This window comes from Anomalospiza imberbis, chromosome 28, assembly GCF_031753505.1.
Source record: "Anomalospiza imberbis isolate Cuckoo-Finch-1a 21T00152 chromosome 28, ASM3175350v1, whole genome shotgun sequence".
NCBI lineage: Eukaryota > Metazoa > Chordata > Aves > Passeriformes > Viduidae > Anomalospiza > Anomalospiza imberbis.
Genome location: NC_089708.1, coordinates 4,735,130 through 4,755,029, shown reverse-complemented (window position 1 = coordinate 4,755,029; position 19,900 = coordinate 4,735,130). Strand labels below are relative to the sequence as shown.

Sequence of the window (19,900 nt, the reverse complement as noted above, 5' to 3'; positions counted from 1 at the left end):
TTGCCATTGCCGTTGCCATTCCAATTGCCATTCCAATTGCCATTGCTATTGCAGTACTGCAGCTCTACAACTCTCAGGACATCAAGGGTAATGCAGGATCCCAGATTCAGCTGGGGTCCTTGGAAAGCTGGAAAAGAAAAGATGAAACCTCTGAGCTGATGCCTAGGACCTTGGCTGAAATTCTACAGGTAGGTTTCTTTGGGTTATGAGATTGAAGTGTAGAAACTGTGCCTTAGTCACACCCCAAGAAAGAAAAAGCCATGTTGGTAGCCCTCAGAATTCCCATGCTTGCACTCACTGTGAACTTCGGAAGCCAGGTAGGTGGTGAGTCCACTGCACATAGCTGTGATGTCTGCTCCATAGGAGTAGAGGTTGTTGACCAGTCCATTGGTGACAAAGGTGATCTTCTTGGTACGTCTTCCAAGACCTATCAGGTTCTAAACAACAAAATCCCGCATTCAGCCAGATCACTGCCAGGAGTTCGTTCCTGCTTGGGCTATTCCTAGCTCTGAAATGATGACTCATGGCTAGGTGTTTGGGTTCAAATTGCCTTTAGGACACTTTCTAATCCCCTGGGGGACTGTGGGACCCCTAGCTAGCCTTGAAGGCCACTCTAAAGTCAGATGTTTCTAAGGGAGTCAAGGTGCTGGGAGCCTGAGTTGAAGTGGCAGCGCAAGGAATGTGCTGAAGAGGAGGAATGTGGCCACTCTGTGGAGCCAGAGCTCCTTCCAAGGCATTTGCTCAGTCACTGCCCTCGCCCCTCAGGGTCATCAGGCCTGTGGCTGGAAGGCTGTCAGGAGAAGTCTCATCCTCCAGCCCCTACTAACCTGGAACCAACAGCAAGCCTGGGCAGATACATTTGCTCTCAGACAAGCTGGAAATGGTGCTTAGCGCCCATTTCTGATACCCCTGGGTGCTTGAGTGGAACCATCTTTCTGAAAGCCCCCTGTGAGCTTAATTTCAAATGAATTGCCACTCTGCTTTCCTCCTGGAATGATTTGTGGCCTGGCCCAAGTCACTGCCTCCTTTCCTGCTCTTTCCTCTGAGGCCCTTGGTTCCCTCTACTCTCTCAGCTAGGTCCAGAAGCCTCCTGTTGTGGCTCATCCCATGAATTTGGGAGAAAAGTTGAAGAATGGGGAGATGCTTTCTCAGGTCCCAAATCAAAAGGGAGTCTGGCCAAGACCAGCTACATAGCTAAGTTTTGAGCTGACCAATGCAAACTGGTAGTGAAAAGTCTTTGAAGGACTTTGATATCTTGGCATGCCAATAGGATTAAGGCCCTTGAAGGGCTTCTCAGAGCAAGGCTTTGCCCAGCAAGCTGCAGAGCTCAGTATCCTCAGAGAAAGTTTAGCTCGTTGAGGGAATAATGCAGACCCTTTCTTCTTTTGGCAAAGCATTCCTGCAAGTTATTCCCAATCTGCATTACTGTTGAGAGATGGGAAACTGTGCCACAAGACACAACCTGATCGTGTCCAGAAAGAAAAAGCTCATGAAGAAATGGCCCAAAGATCTCTACAGCCAGGAACCTGCTACTCCTCCTGAATCTTACCCTGCTCTCTTCTGCCAGGCGGGCCAGGTTATCGAAGCGGGGCATTTCGCTTCTGTTCATGATGGAAATGTAGCAGGTGTTCTGTTGCCTGACTTTGGTTGCAATGACACCCTGTAAAATAAAATAATTCAGCGCTCAAAATTCAGTATCTTCCAGCTGTTTACACTCAGCAAAGTTGGAATGGAAACCATAGCTAATGCTGAGAGTTTCTACCCTACATCATGGACTCCAAACATTCAGAATACAGAAATTATCACTGTCTCTGAGCCAGCTGTAATAGCAGCCAGTCTCCTCGGATGTACATGAACAAGCCCCCTCCCTGCCACTCACCGTGTTGTAGTTCCAGACAGTTTTCCAGGACCCGCTGTAGCTGCTTTGCTCAATGACTGCCACACGCCATTGCCTGTTGATGGTCACAATTTGGGACTGGCCCCCAATGATCACTTGGGTGTTGTTGAAGATGCTGCCTTGTGTGTTGTTGAAGATGTTGCCTGGAATCTGCTGAGACTAAAAAGCCAAGGGAAAGAAGTTGTTTCACCTTTGAAAGGAAACAGTGATGTCCTTGAATTTTCAAAAAAAATCCTGCTGCAATGGAAGAAGTGCTATCCCCCGGGGAGTGCCTGCCCCGTCCTCAGTCTTTTCCAAAGGACCCAGAATCAAGGCAGTGGCAGTGGGCAGTGGCCATAAGAATTTTTTTCATGGATTCAGTGAATCATTGCTGCATCTGACAGCTGCCATCTGGTATCTCTAGAGGTTGATACATGCTAGCTCACTGGCCAGAGTAAATCCATGCTCAAGGACTTCAATGGAAAGCTCTGCTCACTCATTGCTGTCTTTCAGCATCTGCACCCTCAAGCAGGAGCCTCTCAATGAAGAGATGCCAGGCAAGAAGGGCATCAGGGTTGGATTTGGACTGCAGCTTGAGTTCCTCCCATTTGCTTAATGACATGGCGTAACGTTTTCTTACCTGTCCATTGCCATTCCAATTGCCAGTGATATTCCAAATGCCATTCCAATTGTTGTTCCAGTTGCCATTGCCATTCAAATTGCCATTCCAGTTGCCATTGCCATTCCAATTAACATTGCTGTTGCAGTACCTCAGATCCACAGCTCTCAAGACATTGAGGGTAATGCATGATCCCAGATTGACTTGGAGTCCTTGGAAAGCAAGAAAGGAAGAAACAAAACCCCATGAGCTGATGCATATGACCTTGCCTGCCTTTCTACAGGAAGGTGGTAGTGTTGCTCAGAGCCAGCCAGGTCCTAAAGAATTGCTGGTCTGGGAATATTTGAGCTGTGCAAGGGACAGATTCTCTTGGAGTCCCCAAAGAGCACTGGCTCTGTGGCTCAGCCAGGAATGCTCACAAAGACCTGCTCTTGAACACCCTTTGGGATTTCCTGTGCAGAAATCGGGGCTCTGTTGCACTTTGTCCTGAGCGTCCTGATAGCTGGGACTTACAGGGTGAGGCTGATGCCAGCCACATGAGCTGTGACGTTCTGAAGAATCCTACAAGTGTAGGTAATTTTAGCACTGGGGAATGGGATCAATCCCCCCAGGAAAAATTTACATGGGAGGAAGCCACTTGGCTTAGTGCTGTGAAGCACAAAGGCTTTGTTCGCTGCCTGTGTCAATGGATTTCCAAGCTCTGACCTGAATAACAGCAGTTCTATGGACGACTCCTCTTCTTGGCTGAGTATTACCGGGGAGCTCAGGTGTGGGCTAAAACACTCATTATGCTTCCCAGAAAATGTGCTGTAAGGGTTCGGTTTGGGTTATTTATGGGGGCTGAGACCCCACCCTGTTCCATTCCTGATCTATGGTCATGCCAAACTGTTTGTGCAACTGCTGAAGCCCTTGGTTTCTGTGGGTTTTGAGGTGGAAGAGCAGCAACTGTGCCTTAATCATGCCCCAGGAGAAAAAAAGGCCAACTCAGAATTCCCATGAATTCACTCACCATCAACTTCATAAGCCATGTAGGTGGTTAGTCCGCTGCACATAGCCGCGATTTCTATCCCATAGGAGTTGAGGTTGTTGACCAATCCACTGGTGAGAAAGGTAATCTCCTTGGTAGGTATTCCAAGACCGATGTGGTTCTAAACATTAAAAAACAGAATTCAGCAAGATCTGTGCCAGGATCTGATTCCTGCTTGAAATATTCCTAGCTCTGGGAAGATGTCTCGGGGCTGGGTGTTTGTGTCCCAACTGCTTTTAGTGACACCTTTTAATCCCTTGCGGTTTGTGGGACCACTAGGAAGCCTTGAAGGCAGCAGCAAAGGGAGAATATTTGCCCAGCAACCTGCAGAGCTCAACATCCTCAGAGAAAGCTGAGCTGGTTGTGGGAATAACGCAGCCCCTTTCTTTTGGCAAAATATACCTACAACAAATTGCAATTTTACATTACTGTTGAGTGAAAGGAAATCCTGCCTCTAGACACAACCTGATCCTCTCCAGAAAGAAGAAGCAGAAGAAGATATGCGCTAATAAACTCCAGGGTCAGGAACGTGCTACTCCTTTGGTTTCTTACCCTGCTCTCTGCAGCCAGTCGGGCCAGATTGTTAAAACTGGGTATCTCAGTTCTGTTCATGATGGAAATGTAGCAGGTGTTCTGTTGCGTGACTTTGGTTGCAATGACACCCTGTAAAATAAAAGTATTTAGCATACACAATTCAGTTTCTTCCAACTTTCGAGGTTGGTTCAAAGTCAGGATGGAAGCAGTAACAAATACTGAGAGTTTCTACCCTGTGGTAGGCACAACACTACCCCACACAGTTTACTTCAGATGATCAGAATACAGAAACAAGCCCCATCCCTTGGTCACTTTTTTAACCATCCCACCCTGTCCACTCACCCTGTTGTAGTTCCAGATGGTTTTCCATGATAAATTTTGGCTCTTTTGCTCGATGATTGCCACCCTTGTTTGACTATTGATCTTCACGCCTTGTGAGATACCGGTGATAGTGATCTGGGAGTCTCCACCAAAGATGATTTGCTGGTTTCCATTTGTCTGCTGAGACTGGAAAACCAAATAGAGCACTCTTAGATGGTGACATTAGTCAGTGTTGTCTCTATTGCTTTTAAAATACCTTTGCTACAATAGAAGAAGTTCTGTCCCCCACTCTAAGAGCCAGAAGTGGACTCAGTATTTTCAAATAGACCCAGAATCAAGGCATTGAAATTGGGCAGTAGCCATAAGAATACTTTTCAAGGATTCCATGAATCATTGCTGCATCTGACACCTATAATTTGATTCTTTTAGAGTTTCATCTCTTTGAGAAGACTTCAATTGTTTTCCTTCAAAGTGTTGGAGAAAGAATCAAGGAGATTTCAGGAAGCAGGGAATAGAGGCAGAGTAGCCATGCATGTGGAAATTGGTCACTGTACTCACGTAATCAGCAAGGGCTGGATTCAGGACGAGTCCAAGAAGGACTACAGTCAAAATCTGAAATGAAAATCAAATACAAAATGTAACTGCAACTCTGGCTGACAAATCTGGTCATGACAATCCTCCTTCCCTTTTCCTAATCTGATGTTTAAGGATCCTCCTTGGATCCTTTTTTTGCTTTCAACCTGGGATTGCATCAGTGCCCCCAAAGGGAGGCACCCTTGCTTTACCCCAGGGTGCTCAAAGTAGACACTTTGCACACTTGCTCTCTCAAGAGCTGAATCTCAAGTTGTTTCTCAGACCTGTGCAGGCACACACAGCTATCTTACAAGAGGGAGGAGAAAGCTTTTCCATTTCTTCTGCTCTGGCATTACAGGGAAGGGCTTGATGCACTATACAACACTAGTGCAGTGCTCCAGTGGTGCAAAAGCGTTGACAAGAATGGGCATGGATTAGGCTTCCTGGTTTCTGAATCATGAACAGCCGAGCCGTGAAGAAATCCTTACCTCCTCAGCTCCTCTGGGGAGCAGGGGCTGAGCTGCTCCTTCTGGAGGAGCACGGTGGCCCCAGAGAAAGCCTTAGTGCTCCAGAGAGGCAGAAGCCCTTCTGAGAGCTAAAGGAATGGGTTTGAATCAAAGTTTCAGTTTGTAAGGAAGAAAAGCATGCATACTTACAGGGAGATGCATCCTGACTGCAGAGCTGATGCTCCTGCAGGTAGAAAGAGCAGTGTGAACCCTCCACCTTTTATATGTTTTCAGAAATCTCTGCAGAAATGCTGAGTGTTGCAATAAAATTATTTTGTCATTTGTTTCCCTGTTATTTGTCCCTGAAAATTATTTCCTGGTGTAACTACTTGATAAACATGGGGATTGTACTTCTGAACCTTTTGACCTCCTGGAGTCTGATAGTTATCAAATAAGAATCCATTTGCAGTGAAAAACTAAATATGTTTCTAGTATTTTTCCAACATGTACTATTTACTTTTGAAAATTCACATCAAACCATAGACCGGAGATATCCTAGGGCTTAAACAAGAACATAAAAAGCTTTGCACTAGACAAAATATGTGAAAGTCCTTTTACCTTCCAAAATATACTGTATGTTATCGAGTTACCATAACACCCACTAAAAGGCAGCGGTGAGGTCTGAGGCATCTGTGCCTCTGTGGACTTGTCAAAGCAGCCCTGAGACATTTACACATTTCCAGTTTTATTAATTTACAGTTGTTGGCAGATTTTTCCTCTTAAGTGCATGAAGTTAAAGCAGTTTTGTGAGCAGCTGGACCTTGCTGATGGTGTTTTACTCTCCTGGGGACGGTATTGCAGTAGGCATTGTCCCTTGCCAGGAGCAGCTGTGCCCCACTATTCCCTGCCTGGAGACCAGGGAAAATATAGGTTGCATATCAGGAAATAATTTTTTACATCAAGGGACATAAAATACTGGAGTGGTCTGCCCGGGGAGGTGGTGGAGGCGCCATGCCTGGATGTGTTTAAAAACAGACTGGATGTGGCACTTGGTGCCATGGTCTAGTTGAGGTGTTGGGGCTGGATTGGACTTGACGTTCTTGAAGGTCTCTTCCAACCGCGTGATTCTGTGTGTGATTCTGTGATTCCGTGCGTGATTCTGTGTGTGATTCTGTCTGTGATTCTGTATGTGATTCCGTCTGTGATTCTGTGATTCTGTCTGTGATTCTGTCTGTGATTCCGTGCGTGATTCTGTGATTCTGTGTGTGATTCCATGCGTGATTCTGTGTGTGATTCTGTGATTCTGTGTGCGATTCCGTCTGTGATTCTGTGTGTGATTCCGTCTGTGATTCTGTGTGTGATTCCGTCTGTGATTCTGTGATTCTGTGTGTGATTCCGTGTGTGATTCTGTGTGTGATTCTGTGATTCTGTGTGTGATTCCGTGTGTGATTCTGTGTGTGATTCTGTGGTTGGAGCGGGCAGCGGCTGCCCCAGTCTGCCGGCGGGGCTGCCGGGCTCTCTGTGCTGTGTGGTGACCGCGGGGCTGCGAGATCGGCACCACAGACTCTGCTCAGCTCATATCCCGGCTGCCTGGGGGCGTCTGGTATCATCATCTGTGACAGGGCTCACGGCCCCAAGGGACACATTCCCCGTGCCTCCCAGCAGGATCAGGGAAGAGGGCTGTGCCTGTGGCATCCCAAGGAAAATGCAGTGTCGGGTTAGAAAAGGAGAGGAGAGTGTCTCCAGAAACCCCAGGCAAGGCAGACAGGAACGGTTCTTTAAATACTGCAACCCTAGGGTTGCTTTTCTTTGGAGGTGCCAAAAAATTCTTGGGTGCAGTTCTGCTTTGGTTTTCAGGTCAGTTGACCCTTAGAGTGCCCAAAAGGCTTTTCCAGAAGAGAACAGGCTGCTGTGTCCTTTCCTTAGAGCAACCCTGGGGTGTTCCTGAGTGGGTAAAGTGTCTTTTGGAGTAACGCCTTCCAAAGAGCAAGGAAAGGGCCTCTGAGTGAGGAGGGAAGGTGAAGATGTGGAGTTTTCCAGACATAGTGAGCTGCTGACGTTTTCAATGAAGAAAGTAGACTCAGGCTTTTTCAACCCCAGACTTCTTAATTCTGTTTCTGCAATTCAGTTTCTGGGCTGTTCAGAGCAATACTGCATCTATTTGCAATTGGCCATATTGCATGGCAATATTTATTTTGGAAGCAAAACATTTCACATTGCATCACATTACTACATTTTACTATGTCAAAAGAAAAAGAAAGAAGAAAAAGAAGAAAAGTCAAAATAAAAACTTACGCTGATCTCATCTTAAATATGGGTAATGTAGTAGGTATAGTGCCATTTTCTTCTAGTATTGATGAATAATTACTCAAGGCAGTATGTGAACTCTCCCTGCGAAGTTGTACTGGAAAAGGTTTAAATGCCAAAATTGGGATTTTGCAAGAGCATTAGTTTTGCAACTTGTCTTTGGAATTACTTCTGCTTTTTCAAAGGGTTTGTAAAAACACAGCACAGACCAGTGTAGGTTGATAAATTATTTTACTGAGCCTCAGCAGCTTCCATGCAGAGCAGAAGAAAGATCAATGATTGAAAATCTGATAAAGAGAAGATTATCAAGGATAAAAATTTTACTAATGGGTGCACAGTTCTATGAATTTTCTTCTGCAAACTTTGTCAGGAGTAACCACAGTAATAAACAGGCAGTTCATTAATCTTAAATTTCAATCATGAAATATCTCACTCTAAGTTTCATCCTGATGAGAAGTTTGATCCTCTTAAAAAGTTTGATCCTGAAAGAAGAAGAAAGAACTAATTAGGTTTGGACTGAGATAATATGAAAATAAAAATGTAGTTGAAGTGCTTCCAACTAGTTGCCTAAAAATTCCAGATTGACATCAAGAGCCAGAGCCCAGAACCTTCCTGAGAATGGCTGGGCTCCATTTCGTTGTACACAGGAGAGTGACAGACCTGCTGGATTTCCTTAGGTATGTATAAATGGATGTATAAAAAGTCATAGAAAAGCACAGGATATCAGTAAGTGACAGGATCATGTTTGCTTGAATCTTTTGTAATCCTAACAGGATTCTGTGCTAATAACCTGTGCTAATTCTGTAAGACCAGGGCTGTCAGTAGCGGACTCACCAGGAGCTGGGTAAGCCAGGTAGGAGGGAATTCCTCTGCACAGGGCTTGGATGCGTTTTCCATACGGGCTCAAGCTTTGGAGTCTGTTCCTGGAGATAATGAAGCGATTCTCTCTGCGTGGCAACTGGTAAGGTCCAAGTACCTGAGCATCAAAGAAACAAAGCCAGAAAACAGCGTTTAGGAAAACCAAAACTGGAGTTCAGAACTGGCCATGCAGATATTGAGAGCAGCCCTGCCAAGAAGGACCTGGGGCTGGTGGGTGACAGGCTGGACATGACCCACCAATGTGCACCGACAGCCCAGGAAGCCCCCAGCCCTGGGCTGACACCCAGCGTGGGCAGCAGCTCCAGGGGGATTCTGCCCATCTGCTCAGGTGAGACCCATCTGCAGAGCTGCCCCAGCCCTAGGGCCCAGCACAGGAAGGACCTGGAGCAGCTGGAGAGAATCCAGAGGAGGCACCAGCATGACCAGAGGGATGGAGCAGCTCTGCTATGAGGAAAGGTTGAGATAATTGGGATTTTTCATCCTGGAGGAGAGAAGTTTCTGGTGACCTCATGATGGCCTTCCAGTACCTGAAGGAGCCAACAGGAAAGATTGGGCAAGACTATTTACAGGGGTCTGGAGTGAAAGGACAAGGAGAAATGTCTTCCCACTGCTAGAGGGCAGGGTTAGATGGGAAAAAATTCTTCCCCATGAGGGTGGGGAGGCCCTCACACAAGTTGCCCAGAGAAGCTGTGGCTGCCTCATCCCTGGTAGTGTCCAAGGCCAGGCTGAACAGGAATTGGGGTTATTCCTGGGCAATGCAGCTTTTGAAGGAGCTTTTAGAGCGACTCAGCCCGGCTGAGAAAGTTCTCTTCAGTTCTTGGAGACTCTTCTCCTGTGTGTGTAGGAACAAGTGCTTTTCACTGACAATCTTTTGCCCCACTTTCAACCACCATCCTACCTTGTCTCCTGGAGGTGGTGTAGGAGAGGGTTTGCCAAGCCAAAACCTCTTGCTCGTTGTAGCAATGATGCAGGTGTTCTTTGAAAACACCTTGGTTGCAACGTAGCCCTATTAAAATGAAACAAAACCCCCTTTTTATTGCAAACAATATACAGGGAAAGAGAAGTGCATAGCTAGAGAGAGACACTGGCTAAAAGAAAGGCTTTCTACAGTGCAAATAGTCACAGGGAAAGAAAAATATTGGTCCTTTTAATTATATTGTTTAGATAAATGTGTCATGGAGGCTGACAAGAGACTTTGGTAAAAGGTAAATTGCCTCCTCCAGCAATGCCACGTGTAAGATGTGTTCTCCTGCTAAGGGCAGGTGAAGGAATTTGCTGCTGAAAAGCTAACGCAGCACACAAGTGCACCAGAAACAGTCCCAAGGCTGAAGGAGCACATTTTCAAGCGTGTCCTCTAAAATACAATGAAATTTTGTTGAAGCTTTCGTGGTTTTTAGAAAACATTTTTCTCTTTTGCCATTTTTCTTGTGCCATGGTGGCAGCTACTTACCGCCTTGAAGTCCCAGATGGTTTTCCAGGCCTCAGACCCATCCTTTGGGTTGGTGCTGACCCTGATCTCAGAGTGGATTGAGTTTTCACTGGGCTGCCCATTAAAGTTGTTCTCCATGTTCTGATTTTTGGAATAGATTAAAAGAGGTAAGGATTTAGCTTCCCGGATTCCCAGCAGTGTTTCACTCAATAATGCATTAGCTGCAGTAGCCATGTTTGGGGAAATTATTGCTCTTGGAGATCAGATTAAAGGGGAGAAAATTTCTTGACTCAGAATGAAGATGGGAAGCCTTTACTTTCTAAGGAATCAAAACAATTCCTTACTGTTCTTTCCCTAGCAGGATCTTGCTGGCACTAATTACTTACAGTATTCTACTGTATTTTGTGGTCAGATCAATCATGTTAATATTTGTTTCTCTCCAGACCATTATTTTCAGTGTTTATGCTCATCTCAGGACAGACTTCCCTGATTCCATGTGTGGTAACTGTCTTTTCCCCCTTGATACATCAAGCATGGAAATTATTTCTTAGTTATAACAGAAAAATTAAAATGCCATTTTCTTCTAAATATCAGACTTTAAAAAGCAGCTTCACTTCCAGAGACACATTTCGCAGAGGTAAGAGCTAAAGCCAGTGGTTCCTGTGGCTGTAATGAGTAGCTGTGTGTAGCTCTATACTTACATAGTTGGCAAGAGCAGGAGCCAGGAAAACTCCAAGGAGAGAAGCAATCACAATCTGAAATGAACATTTGGAATTCAAAACACCTGAAGATCATGCTGCTTATCTTGCATCAAATTATTTTCTGTCTTAAATAATTTTGACTTCCTGTTTACTTTGTGTACAGACTCAGCACATTCTGCAGTGGGGTCCTGCTGAAGAGGATTGAAATATGCAGGAGAATTATTTGTTGATGAGTTCACAGAACACATGTATGGAGATAGCTCTTAGCCCCAGCAGTGCACCTTGCCCAGGCAAGAGGGTCATTCAAACACAGTGGGTTCTAAAACTTTTTTAGAATTGCCCAGCCCCAATTCAGTAACTTATCGGAAAAAATGTGCTCTGAAATATTTTCGTTGAAAGAGTGAGCTTTTCACCTCGGGCTTTTGATTTCAGACATGGAGCAGATCTGAGAAATATTCATGTGCACCTGTTGTGAAGAGTTGGAATACGGGTGCACATTCCAGCTCTGTACTTGGAACACAGCAGCAAAGGGACCCGAGCATCTTCACAGTAATCTCATCCTCCAAATACAGGACTAATAGTCTAAAGGGAGGCAGAGACACTTCTGTTCAGAAAATTGGGACATCAAACATTTGTTACCCCTTTATAAAGCCACAGAGTTTCAACAACTCACTGCAGTTGCTGTTGCTCGGGTTTGTCCGCACTACTGCTGATATCTTTTGGAGAGATTTCCTATTGTTATGACAAAAAATTCTTTTGGGATAACTATTGTGAACAATTATTCTCTTGAAGAGAATCCTATGAATATTGAATCGGTCCCAGATTTTATCTCCTTCAAAGGAGGATTTTGATGAAAACGGTCCAAGTCTGACTCAGAGTATTTAAAATTAATGCTTGGGAATTTTTTGTGCACCAGTTTCAGGCTGCTGTAAATACCTCAGTGTCACCATCCTGCACTTGGAGTCTCTTGTGTCACACTCTCAGCAAACAGCTGAGCCCTAACTTTATGAGACTTGCTGAGACTGTTGATTTTCCTCTGAGTGGTGAAGGAGAGAATATTGTCCAGTGGATGTGTCACGAGTGTGTGTCACCCCTGGAACACAGCACTTCTCTCTTTCATGTTTGAGCATGTAGAGTTCCATCCCTGCCAAAAGGGAGATTTCTCCCCTGCAGTCCCCACCCCTTTGGCATTTTCACTTTGTCAGAAATCGCTAAGAGTTCTCTCAGTGCCAAGAAAAGCTCAAAACCATTTAAAAGCTGCCCAGCCTTAAGAGTTTTATGAGAAAGTGATAGGTATACTTACAGGGAACTTCATTTGGATGGTAGGCCAGGCCAGCTCTGCTGCTAATTGATGTGTACTCTTACTTTTTATACATAATATCCCAAAGTTAAATCTGAAAATGGGTTTGCCTTATTGGCAGGTGCCCTGTGTTCACAGAAGCATGACGAGTTTCCTGGGGAAGTGCTTTGATAAGAGGAGGCTTTGATACCTGCCTGATTGAATTCATGGCATACAGGGAGGTGAGAGAAAAGTGGTCATGGTAAGCTCAGTGTATTGAACAGCCACTTTTAAATGAAAAAAAAAAATTATAAGCAGAAGCAGAGCACAGATTCCCAGTAAACTTGTAGTGATGCTTTATGCCAATGTGGCAAAGGACTCAGCCAGAAGTTGTGCCTCTGACCAAAAGCACCGCTCAAACCAAGGGGGTGGTAATCTTGCTGTGTTCAAAATGTTAACTTTCTGCTTGTCAGACAGGGCCCTGAATCTTCACAGAGCCTCTTCAGGAGAGTAGCACCTGATTATGGACTAAGGGCTGTTTAAGAAAGGGACCATAAATTTGTGGTAGCAAGGTTCACCGAGGGATTCTGACTCATGAGCTAGCCTCGCTGACTGAGGCCTGGCCAAGGTGAAATTAGAATGGGTTTAAACCCTTCTTAGGCAGCTTCTTCCTTCAGCTACTTCCTATTGGAGAGTACCTCTAGCACTAGGGTGCTTGGGTTCAAGCCCATGCCTGCTGATTTCAGGGGTGTTCCTGGGAGACTGTGGGCAAAAAGTCTCCAAAAAACAAGGTTTGCCTATTGGAATTATATTGAAGGCTTTGCCTGAGACAGCCAGCTCGGGCTGTGTCACAATCACATTATTTAGGCAAATGCCTTTTAGAAATTAACCTTTAGTTTTTGTCCTTGTCTGATGGGATCAGCAGAGTTCAGTCAGTGCAATGCAAGGTGCAGATGGTGAGATCATGGCTATTGTTGCAGTTTTCTTTCAGTAAACAATTGATGATCACCCCTGCTACTCTGCCCTTACCTGTGTCTCAGCACATGGATGCTGAGGAAAGCAGGAGCTGCTGCTTCTCAAGTGTTCTTCAAACCAAATGAGTACATGAAGGCATAATCACTGATGAAAAGTTAAATTAAGCCCTTTTTTTAACTTGTGGTGCCTGAACCCTGTTAGAGTCCTGCTGTGAAATACTTACTTGACTCTCGAAATGTACTCTGAGTATTTCTGACATACCTGTAATCTTACAAATAAAGATTCTGTTGAGAAGAAGGGACAGAGCCAGCTTTCAAGAGGAGTGCAACCTAATTAGTTTAGCAGAATTTGATATCTGTTTATGTGTTTTCTGATATATTGCTTAGCAGCATGGCAATGTTACTCTTGAGATATCCTTTTCTCGTGTGGACTTAGGTGGCATAAAGCAAATGTGTGCAATTTCCTTTTTTTCTTTTTCCATTGAGGCCTGTTAGCTGAGAGATATTTCTGTACAATCTCCTTCTCCCTTTTTCTGATAAGAGAAATTACAGAAATGTGTTTGCTGTTAGTTTGAGTTCTTGTTTTATTGGGAGGGAACCAGCTTTGATTATGACCTTCTAGCAGGAAGCAGAGTGTGATTCATGCAGGTGCCAGCACTGGCTGGTGCGGGATAGCGGATGAGGAGGAGTCCAGGCAAGGTCGCAGTCACCTGGGAACACCAGAGAACGTTCTGGTGGCGACATCGTGGTCGTTGGCATTCTCCCAAAATGCAGCAATCCGTGGGGATTCAAAGGGGGAATCTCCATCCTGCTCCTTTTGTTTGTGACCTCCTGCGCACCACGGAGCCTCTGGGTTTTCGTGTCACTCCCTCGTGTGCTGAGCAGGCCAGAAGTGCTCCAGGCTGTCCTGTGAGGCACAGCTGTTGTTCCCAACTCTGTCACTCATTTCAGTTCATGTGCTCTGCCCATGGTGGTAACTGATGAGAAAAAATAGCAGCACTTCTCGTCAAGAATGGAATGGAATCAAGGAGTCCCACAATGGTTTGGGCTGGAAGGGGCCTTAAAGATCATCCAGTTCCAGCCCCCTGCCATGGACAGGGATGCCACTCACTGTCAGGTGGCTCAGGGCCCCTTCCAATATTTTCAATAAAAGAAATGGCTGAAGAATTGGTCTGTTTGTTGGCTGACAAGGAGGCCACCGTGGCACAGGTGTTTCTTCCCTGCATTCATCAGCAGACTATCAATCAGGCTGTAAGGGATTGAGTTTCAGAAGACAAAATGCAGTTTGTGTGTATAAATAGCAGTGTTATTCCCAATGTCATTTAATTCTGGACAATATCCTGTTAAATACTTTAAAAAATAGAACCAGCAATACTAAAGTTTAAACCAGTGAATAATGGCCATTTGCAGAGTGATTGATTTACTGAGACTTACTGAGTGCTTTAAATATATCTGGGTCAGGTTATCTGTGCCAACCCAAAATTCAGATAGGAGGCTTACGACATGTAGATATGGACTTGTTCGAGTCATGAAGGAAAGTTCTGTCAAGTGTTTCCCACACCTCCTGCAAGATATAAAAGTTGAAGGTCTCTGGGACTTCCTTGCGTTCTTACCTTCTGCAGCCTCTTGTTCTCATCTGAAGGAAAAATGAAGAGATTTGTGAGTATATCCATTTCTGTTGAACTTTTAATACTGTAAGTTCTCACTTTTAAAAACAAAAGGATAGAGAAGAAGATGCTCAAGTAAGTGGTACAATACAGTGGTACAATAATATGATCTGTGTGTTGTTTCTTTGGGTGGAAAGAGGAGAACTCACATTTCTTGGGTCAGCAAAGTCAGTGGAAGCCTCATTTGAGCAAAGAATGCAGAATTGGTTACAGTTCAGAAGGGGGGTTTGGTTATGATCTAATGATTGCAGTTGTAGAGGCAAATCAAGAGGTAACATGGCATCAAGGAGGGACTGCAGAAATGCCATGGTTAAGTTATTCTGCTTTTTCAGTTACAGACAAAGGAGACCCTGATAGCAAAAACTTTGCAATGAGGAACTGTAGTTGTTTTCAGCTAATCTACATGCTAAGTGGGTGATTTTTCAAACTGATGCTCCAGCTCCTTCCCTCAGTTCATGGACTGGGATTTTTTATAGCACTGCCTGGTGTTTCTGATGAGTGAGAATTCTGATTCCTTTTACAGGCTGCAGTCCTCATTTGCCTGGGAGTCTTTTGGGCTCAGACTTCTGCATTGGACGTGAGTAGAGTGATGAGCCTTGTCCTGCACATGAGTGTTTAAAATGTGTTGGGTCCCTGGGCAGGGGCAACAGAGTAGGAAGAAAACCACAGATGAAACTAAAACTAACAAGTTGCTTATTGTCAAGTGTGGAGAAAAAGAGCTTTTGCCAGAGGTTCTGTAGAGGTGCAAAGTAACAAGCCAGGGGGACAGAGGTTCTCTTAGCTCAGTCAAACATTTGGAGACTGGAGCAGTCTCCTGCCAGTCCCTGCTGCCCAGAATGACTGGGATGTCCCATGCAGGTTTTCCCCAGCCTGCAGGAGGGCCTGTTTTATAACTGACCTCCAGCTCAAGAGCCTGCTCAGACTGCTCCAGTGTGCAGTAAATACCAAATCCCAAGAACCCGGGGTTCTTACGGGATTTGGTATTTACATGAAGCAGAAAGCATCGGGGTTGTTGCACCTGCTAGAGATGGAAGCCAGGTGATGAACAGTGATTTTGTGCTTTTTACCAAAGACCTTTACCCTGCGAGATCCTATCAGCAACTATGTCACTGGGACCATGACCATCCACAACGAGGAGCACATCGTCGACGTCCACGTCCGCTCTGGCGTGTACTCCTCTGACACCATTTTTGACTATACACATGTGAGTAAATCCAAGGATCCACCTCCAATTGACCCCTGAGGAAGTTTTTTAAATCAGAAATTATTTTAGCGCATTCTCACTACATCTTGTCCCTGAACACTGTTTCTTTGAGGGCTCCCAGCACCTTTCTTCCTCCTTTCTTCACCCGTACAATGGGGCAGTTTAAAAGACTTGTAATGAAACTTGTGGTGGCAGTTCCTGGAAGTGAAGAAGGTCCCTGACCTCAGTGGGGCTGGAGGTGAGGATGGGTTGCCAGCACTCATGGGCAGCAGAACTCTGTCAGAAATGATGCTTCCAGTCTCAGGGACAGGCACCAGGACAGGCTGGCTCCATTCCCCAAACGAGAGGAAGGAAATGCATTCATTCCACAGCAACAGCCTCTGCAGCCACTTGCTGTTCCTTCCAGATTGCCCCAAAGAGTAGTGAGCACCAACTAATGTCAGTGTTTCTAATGATTTAACCTCAATTCTTTCCATCACAGGGCTATATTGCCACCAGGCTGTTTTCACGAAATGCCTGCTTTATCATGAAAATACAGAAGGATATAATCCCAGACCTGCAAGAGATTGGACGTCTGGCTTTTGAGAGAGAGGTGACTTTGTGGGGAACCCTCTCTGCTGGCAAGGAAGGGGTGGGAGCAGTGTGGTGTGAGGGGGACCCTCCACTCTGCCCCTAAAGCAGCTCAGGAATGACTTGTGCTGTCTTAGCAATGATGGAGCTGTTCTGACAAGACACAGCTTGAAGGAATATCATGAAAACATTCTTTTAAGATAACGAACCATCATGGCCCCCCTGCTGTTTTATGGGGGTGGTCGAGGTGTCTCAAGCTGTACAATCCCCTGTCCTTGGAACTGATGTCCTTTGGCCATTTTGAGGTGATCACAATATAAGTTCAGGCAAACTTTCCCTTTATTCATTGTCCTGCTGATATTTTGACCTTGACATTGCTTGAAATTTATATTTTTTTCAGGACAGAAAGTAGACATCAAATTACTTTGACCAGATTTTGACTTCCTTATTCAGGCTGAGGTTTCAGAAGGAGACTGGAAGTATTGCCTGGAGGCGAACTGGAGTTCTGGCCCATTTTGTGTCAGCCCAGTAGCACGTTTGCAGCAAAACTTGCTGCCACTAATATAACTTATTATGGCAGCAGTAAGGCTCAGGCTTGCTGTGTTGGCATAATTGATACCTAGTGAATTTTGTTACTGAATAGATTGAAATTATTTTTTTTTTATTTAAAAGTGTGAAGTTTCTTTATCTAATGTTCTTTTGTGAGGCAAAGGAAGGTGATTTTGGGTTTGGGAGCCTTCTCAAAGGGTAGAATCCCAGTAGAGTGAAGCTAAAGCTACACTTCTGATGGTGTTTAACCTTTTCTTCTCAGACCATGAGGGATGTATACTCTCCGAATAATGTGTGGGCCCAGTTCCAACCTGGCAGTTCCAGGCTGGGGCATTTTAAAGACTGGATTCTCTATGGGAAACACATTGAAAATCTCTGCACGGGGCTGCCTCTCTACGAGCTGGTGGCCACTGAACGTAAGTCACAGGTGGCTCTGCCCCAGGGCACCTTCCTCCCCTTTGAACCCAAATCCTTGTGGTACCTTGGGGCTGTGCAGACATTTCTTCTCCTTGAGTTGCACCACAAACGTTCTGCACAGTTTTGAGAAAAACAGAAGCCTTGAATAGGGCCATAATTGGGGATTGAGATTTTTCTATTTAAGACTTTTCCTATGTGGATACAGGGACCTCATCTGGTAAGGAGATGCTGATACTGAGATATATACTGATATAAATACTGTACTGATATTATCTTCATTTTCTTGGGATTTTTTAGCACCAGCAAATGCTGACGGCTGTGCCAGTGCCGGCATTCCAAGTATTTTGGGCCTTAAAATCTGTGAAGAACTCATTGCAACTGAATATTGACATTTCTGTTGCAAGGAAATGCCTTTTTGCATGTTTTAGTGGTGGTAACCATGTTCTCCAGCTGGAACAGAACTCGGGTATGAGGCTCAACCTGCCTGTCCAAAGCTTTGATGCATAACAAGCCTATGACATACAAATAAATATAATGCTTTAATAAATTAAAGAATAAATATAAATAGAATAAATAAATAGAATGCTTTGTCTGTTTCTTCTGCCCAAAATCAGAACACAGTGACAGTGGGCCTTGTGAGTTGCCCTGCAGAAAAGAGAAATTTCCCCCTTGGTCCTTGTCTGTGCTGGGGCTGCAGCATGGCCCAGGCATTGGTTTGTGCTTCATAAAGAGAAGAAACAGAAACACAATAGATTCTTCCAGTGGAGAACTTCACTTTGGCATCAGCATCCAGGTGTTGGCTCACCTTGTAGGATGGCTGGGGGAGGGAGCAAGCAGGTGAATGAAGATAAAGTGGGGAGCAGATCCACGTTACCCCCATTTGCAAAGCAGCTTGAGTCCTGCAGGGCCAGTGGAAATTTGCAGCAGTTTGAATGAGTGCAGTCGGTCAGAGAGGTTTCCCAAGCCTGGGCAGAGGACACTGTCCCAGCCCTAAAAGTGCCTTGGAATAAAGCTTTCCTTTCACACAATGGCAGGGCACAAAGAGCTGTGACCACTTGCTGCGTGTCCCAGTGCCTTGGAGAGACCTTTGTGCCAGGAGCTGCTGGAAATCCAGGATGGGGCAGTGCTGGGGCCACCTGCCTGCTCTGGGGCAGATCCCAGGGAATGGCTGAACTCTCACAGCCTTCCCTCCAGGGCCTGGAAGGGGTGTTTGTTTTGGGGATGAAGACTCAATGTTTACTGTTTATTGGAGCCTTGAGTGGCTGCCAGAGGGCAAGACATTCCTCTGGAGGAAAATGGCCCCAGGTCTGCAGTTTGTAATTTTCAAATCAGGCTCCTGGTCAAACCATCTGCTATTTAATGAAAGAGCATTTCATCACATGGTGAAGCTGTTCTTTTAGATTAATTGTATTCATGACACACTGCAGGATCTTGGTGGTCCAAAAAATGTTTCTGGAGCGTCAAACTTTGTTAATGAAGTCCAGGAATAGTTGTTCTATGTTCTGTGGACCCTGAAACGAGCCTCAATAACTCATTATCTGCCATTTAATTTTGAGCTAGGGAGGCAGTGTTCCTGGCCTTCCTCACAAATGGAAGAATATTGTTTCTAGATTTAAATTTTAGTTTGTAGTCTCATGGTATCAGTCAGGCCTGTGAGGAATATATTTTTTATATATTAAGTTTGCATTTTGACCTCTGTGGTTGTTGTTTGGTAAATAAAGCCTCAGTTCTTCATCTGCTCTCCCAGCCCCTCCAATGTCCAGGTGTCCAGCTCGTGGGAAACTTCTGGATGCAGCACCTCAGGGGCAAATCTGGAAAAGTTTTCCTTCTGTTCCCAAATTGCAGCTCTGAATTCACAGCCCTTGAGCCTCCCTGTTGGTATCACCACAAAGATCATGCTAGAAAAGGCTGTAGAGCAAAAGAAATGTATTCTTGATTTAAAATAACTAATCACAGGGCAAACAGGAATGTACAGCCAGCTCTGAACAAACCAGAGAAAATGACTTAGGCAGGAGAAAGATGTTTGATGTTTTCTTTATTGATACTGTATTTGCCCTTGCTATTTCCTGCCATTTCTTTCTTTGTTGACTAGGCCACAGTTTATAATATGCTTTATGGACCTGTCTTGGATTATAATTAATCCGTTTTTCTTATCTTGCAGGTGCTTGATATTACAACTGGACTACAGGGAAAGACCAAAGAGGCAAAAATCAGCAACAGGTAAAATATATCCCTGAAGATCAGACCCAGTTGTTGCCTGAAGTAAATGTAGTCTGAAAAGTAAATGTAGTCAGCCTTTAAATCCACCCTCTGTCATCTCTGAATGATGTGAAGGAAATCTCAGAATCATGGAGTTGTTAAGGTAGGAAAAGGCCTTTAAGGTCATCAGGTTCAACCATCAACCCATCATCATGGTCACCATCAAACCACGTCCCCAGTGCCACAGCCACACGTTTTTTGAACACTTCCAGGGATGGGGACTCCAGCACTGCCCTGGGCAGCTGTGCCAGAGCTTTACAACCCTCACA

The 19,900-nt window shown here is 45.0% G+C and overlaps 3 protein-coding genes across 5 annotated transcripts in view; 1 reads left to right on the top strand and 2 right to left on the bottom strand.

Annotated features, from left to right (window-relative positions):
* The window catches only part of LOC137463282 (gastrokine-1-like), a 64,947-nt gene extending 63,343 nt beyond the window's left edge, over positions 1 to 1,604 (bottom strand). The window contains exon 1 of the mRNA XM_068174379.1: positions 1,550 to 1,604. Within this exon, the coding sequence (XP_068030480.1) occupies positions 1,550 to 1,594 (45 nt within the window). The 5' untranslated portion in view covers positions 1,595 to 1,604. The remainder of the gene's footprint in view (positions 1 to 1,549) is intronic.
* A 6,313-nt stretch (positions 1,605 to 7,917) lies between these two features.
* On the bottom strand, positions 7,918 to 12,154 carry LOC137463285 (gastrokine-1-like). The gene is made up of 6 exons (XM_068174385.1): positions 12,016 to 12,154; positions 10,713 to 10,766; positions 10,033 to 10,152; positions 9,481 to 9,588; positions 8,538 to 8,679; positions 7,918 to 8,185 (listed from the first exon to the last, which is right to left on the bottom strand). The coding sequence occupies exons 1-6, from the start codon at positions 12,025 to 12,027 to the stop codon at positions 8,145 to 8,147; spliced, it is 477 nt and encodes a 158-aa protein (XP_068030486.1). The 5' UTR covers positions 12,028 to 12,154; the 3' UTR covers positions 7,918 to 8,144.
* Positions 12,123 to 19,652, top strand: GKN2 (gastrokine 2). Of its 3 annotated transcripts, XR_010993872.1 has the most exons (7): positions 13,981 to 14,624; positions 15,156 to 15,209; positions 15,705 to 15,836; positions 16,318 to 16,428; positions 17,218 to 17,371; positions 17,670 to 17,838; positions 19,534 to 19,652. XR_010993872.1 is itself a non-coding variant. In XM_068174382.1 (6 exons), exons 1-6 carry the CDS (start codon positions 12,251 to 12,253, stop codon positions 17,759 to 17,761), a joined length of 546 nt encoding a protein of 181 aa, XP_068030483.1. In that variant the 5' UTR covers positions 12,123 to 12,250; the 3' UTR covers positions 17,762 to 17,910. The 3 variants fall into 3 exon arrangements, 2 of the variants coding, with proteins under 2 accessions (XP_068030483.1, XP_068030482.1); XM_068174382.1 differs by lacking the exons at positions 13,981 to 14,624; positions 19,534 to 19,652 and adding an exon at positions 12,123 to 12,253 and having other exon boundaries at positions 17,670 to 17,910; XM_068174381.1 differs by lacking the exon at positions 19,534 to 19,652 and having other exon boundaries at positions 17,670 to 17,924.
* The last annotated feature ends 248 nt before the right edge of the window (positions 19,653 to 19,900 follow it).